We start from the raw sequence: 2,801 nt of genomic DNA on the forward strand, positions 1-2,801 counted from the left end.
GGCAGGTGCTTACCCGCGGTTCTCGCTGTTGCAGCGCTTCTGGGCACCTCTCACTTGGTCGGCGGTTTCCAAAGTGAGAGGTTGAGGCTGGTACGCTAGAGATGAGTTGTGTTGCTGATATAAGCCGGCAAAGTGAATGCGAGTTCTTCAGAGCGATGGTCAACATATTCTATACAAGTTTCAAGATTATTTTTTATGATGGCTACACGACATAAAGCTAAGGGCAGGACTGTTTATCGATACGATTTTTACGTCTCATGCGATTATGCTTCGTTATGACCTGCACATATATCTGCTGCATCTATGTCGGGTGATTTATCTATTTTTGGTAGGCATCCAGCTCTGGCAAAACCTATACGAACGGCACCTTTTCGAACTTTTTGACCAACGTATTGCTCTGAAAATTGGCCAGTCAGCGTATCTCGGCGGAAACCTCTCGGTGTTATTCGACCCCACCGCCGTTTGTGAGAGGTTGGAGGCATTTGACACGCTGCGCTCAAGACCAGCAAAGAAGGACAGACAAGGGCCCAATGCCGCGATGCCTGTATCAAATGCTGCATCCACGACAACAGCCTGCGCTGCAAATGCTAACTCTGGGCCACAGCAAGGCTTTAGGGCACGCACGCAGAGCAAGAAGGAGCCCAAGCGATGGGCTATGCGACTTCCTCCAACCGCCTCGGAGGAATTGACTTGACTGGCTTTCGCGACACCGTGGGCCGCAAGCGTGCGTGCTCTCGAGGAGGACGAGGAGCTGGCTAAGGCAAGCTCCGCTAAAGCGAAGCGCGTGAGGGCTACTAGGGCGATGGCCGGACTCAAGCAGCGCCTGACCGATCTCGAGAGCAGCACCAGCAACATGGGCAGCACGATGTTTGAAATGATGCTTCAAATGCACGACGTGAACGAGCGCAAGGCAGAACTTCGCCGCGCCGATGGAGATCAGCGCCGGCGTGGCGAGCTCGCAGCTCGCGAAGCACGTTACCTTGTGGACAAAGAAGAAGCGGAGGAGCGCCGCCACCAGGAGAAGCTGGATATGGAGGAGCGCGTGCGTCGTGACAAGGAGGACGCTGGCGCACGCTCGCAAGAGCTGATGCTGAGCGCTCTAACGAAGAAGGACTAAGCAGAACCTGCTCTGACGCAGTGGAGGCAGCAGCGGATAACGTCGTGAAAGGGAAGAAGATCGTTTAGTAGCGTTACATGTTCGACACAGCCCTCAGTCGCGATCAACAAGACAACACGGAAACTTTCGTCGTGGAATTGGTCATTTATTTGATAGTTTCTACTCACATGCATGCTACACGAACGATGCTTCTATTCGAAAGCTAAGAACGACAAATCAATCTGATCATCGTCATACCTCGCCATTACAGAGCTACTTCTTCAGGCATCTCCATCGCGCCCGAGAACGTGGTCCGGATCTCGGATATACCGATCGTGCGAACTCTGTCGTTCGCCATTCTGAACAGGGTGCTGAGGCGCATGCCTCGCAGAACCGGGTCGCAGGGCAGAGGTACATTGAGTCTACTGTATACCTTTTGCATACTGCCCATTCCCCACTCGGCAGCTTGTCAAATTGAAATGATCGCGTTGGGTAGGGTGCGTGCGGCGGCGATGACTCGATTCTCTCAATGTACAACGGCGTTAGGATCCCCCCCCCGTCATGCTCGTGGAGCGTGGGAACGCCGAGTCCGACACTACATTCATGCGCTCGTCCGGGCAGTGCTGGGGTCCGTCAGCTTCAAGCGGAACTCCAGCGAGGTGTCGGAGTCGTTCCACGACCCGGGACAGTTGTGCTCCGACCAGATAATGCAGCCATCGGCTGAGAAGTGTGGTGTTGCAGAACACACAAATATCGTCAGATGTGGATCTTCAGCACAAACCACAACAATCGCCGAGTTAGGTCGGCGCTTGTTGGCCTGCGCAGGGGTTGTCCCCTCGCGGTTCGGCCCAACCGGGACAGCGGGTGTCTCGTCTCTCGCCGACACCTGCCAACCAAGGTCCACTCTTCCGGAGATCCGCCGAGCTAGCGGACTCCGTTCACAAACTCCTGTGCCCTCCACCAAAGGATGGACGGCGGCGCGCTAGCGCTTTTACAGGCCGCCGGGGCAGAAGCAACCCGACTTGAAGAGTAACGGCACCCGGGCTGTCCGGCGTACCGGCTCGCTGAGTTAGCGAGACTTTTCCTTCGCACTTGGCGAGCACCCAACGCCCAATCCCGGGCCGACCTAATCTCTTGGCGCTGCCAGTCGAGTACCCTACAAGCTATGCCTCTCGGGTACCGACGGCAGGCATAATCCGACCCCGTGCAGGGACTTACCGGAAAGTGTGCACGTGTTGTGGGCCTAGAAAATTCTGCTCTGTTTGTTCTTAAGTCTCCTGGGCGCCCTGAAAGGGCGTCTCCACTGTTCCTAAGGTCCTATACAAATATCAAGTGAAATGGAGTGGTTTCGGATCTCGACCGACCCTTCACCCTCTCAGCGACGCTTCGAACTCGGCGGAGCCGGATAAGTTATCCGGATAACCCGGCGAGCTCGACGGGGAGGTCTCGCCGACTCGGCTGAGTGCTGCTGGGCTCGCCGGGCTCACGCTTGGTCCTCTTGTGCGCCTTCTGGCCGTGCACCGCGTCGTCTGGGCGGCCAGCGGCTCTGTTTAGCCGAGCTCAAGGCCTGGAAACTACCTTGAACTCGGCTGAGCGTCTCCTAGCGTCCCTGCACTCGGCCCGCTGTACGTGCGTCTTCTCCTTGCGTGGCGCCACCCGTCCTTGGTCTCCGGTGCTCTTGATTCCCAGTCAGTCGGCCGCAGTG

At 56.6% G+C, this 2,801-nt stretch overlaps 1 protein-coding gene across 1 annotated transcript; it reads left to right on the forward strand.

Moving 5' to 3' along the window:
- Positions 1-802: 802 nt before the first annotated feature.
- IUM83_06831 (uncharacterized protein) lies at positions 803-1,117 on the forward strand (the record flags this gene model as incomplete). Its single annotated transcript, XM_067931063.1, has 1 exon — positions 803-1,117. One exon carries the CDS (start codon positions 803-805, stop codon positions 1,115-1,117), a length of 315 nt encoding a protein of 104 aa, XP_067787129.1.
- Between the last annotated feature and the right edge of the window lie 1,684 nt (positions 1,118-2,801).

The sequence above is a fragment of the Phytophthora cinnamomi genome (genome assembly GCF_018691715.1).
Source record: "Phytophthora cinnamomi strain GKB4 chromosome Unknown Contig62, whole genome shotgun sequence".
NCBI lineage: Eukaryota > Oomycota > Peronosporomycetes > Peronosporales > Peronosporaceae > Phytophthora > Phytophthora cinnamomi.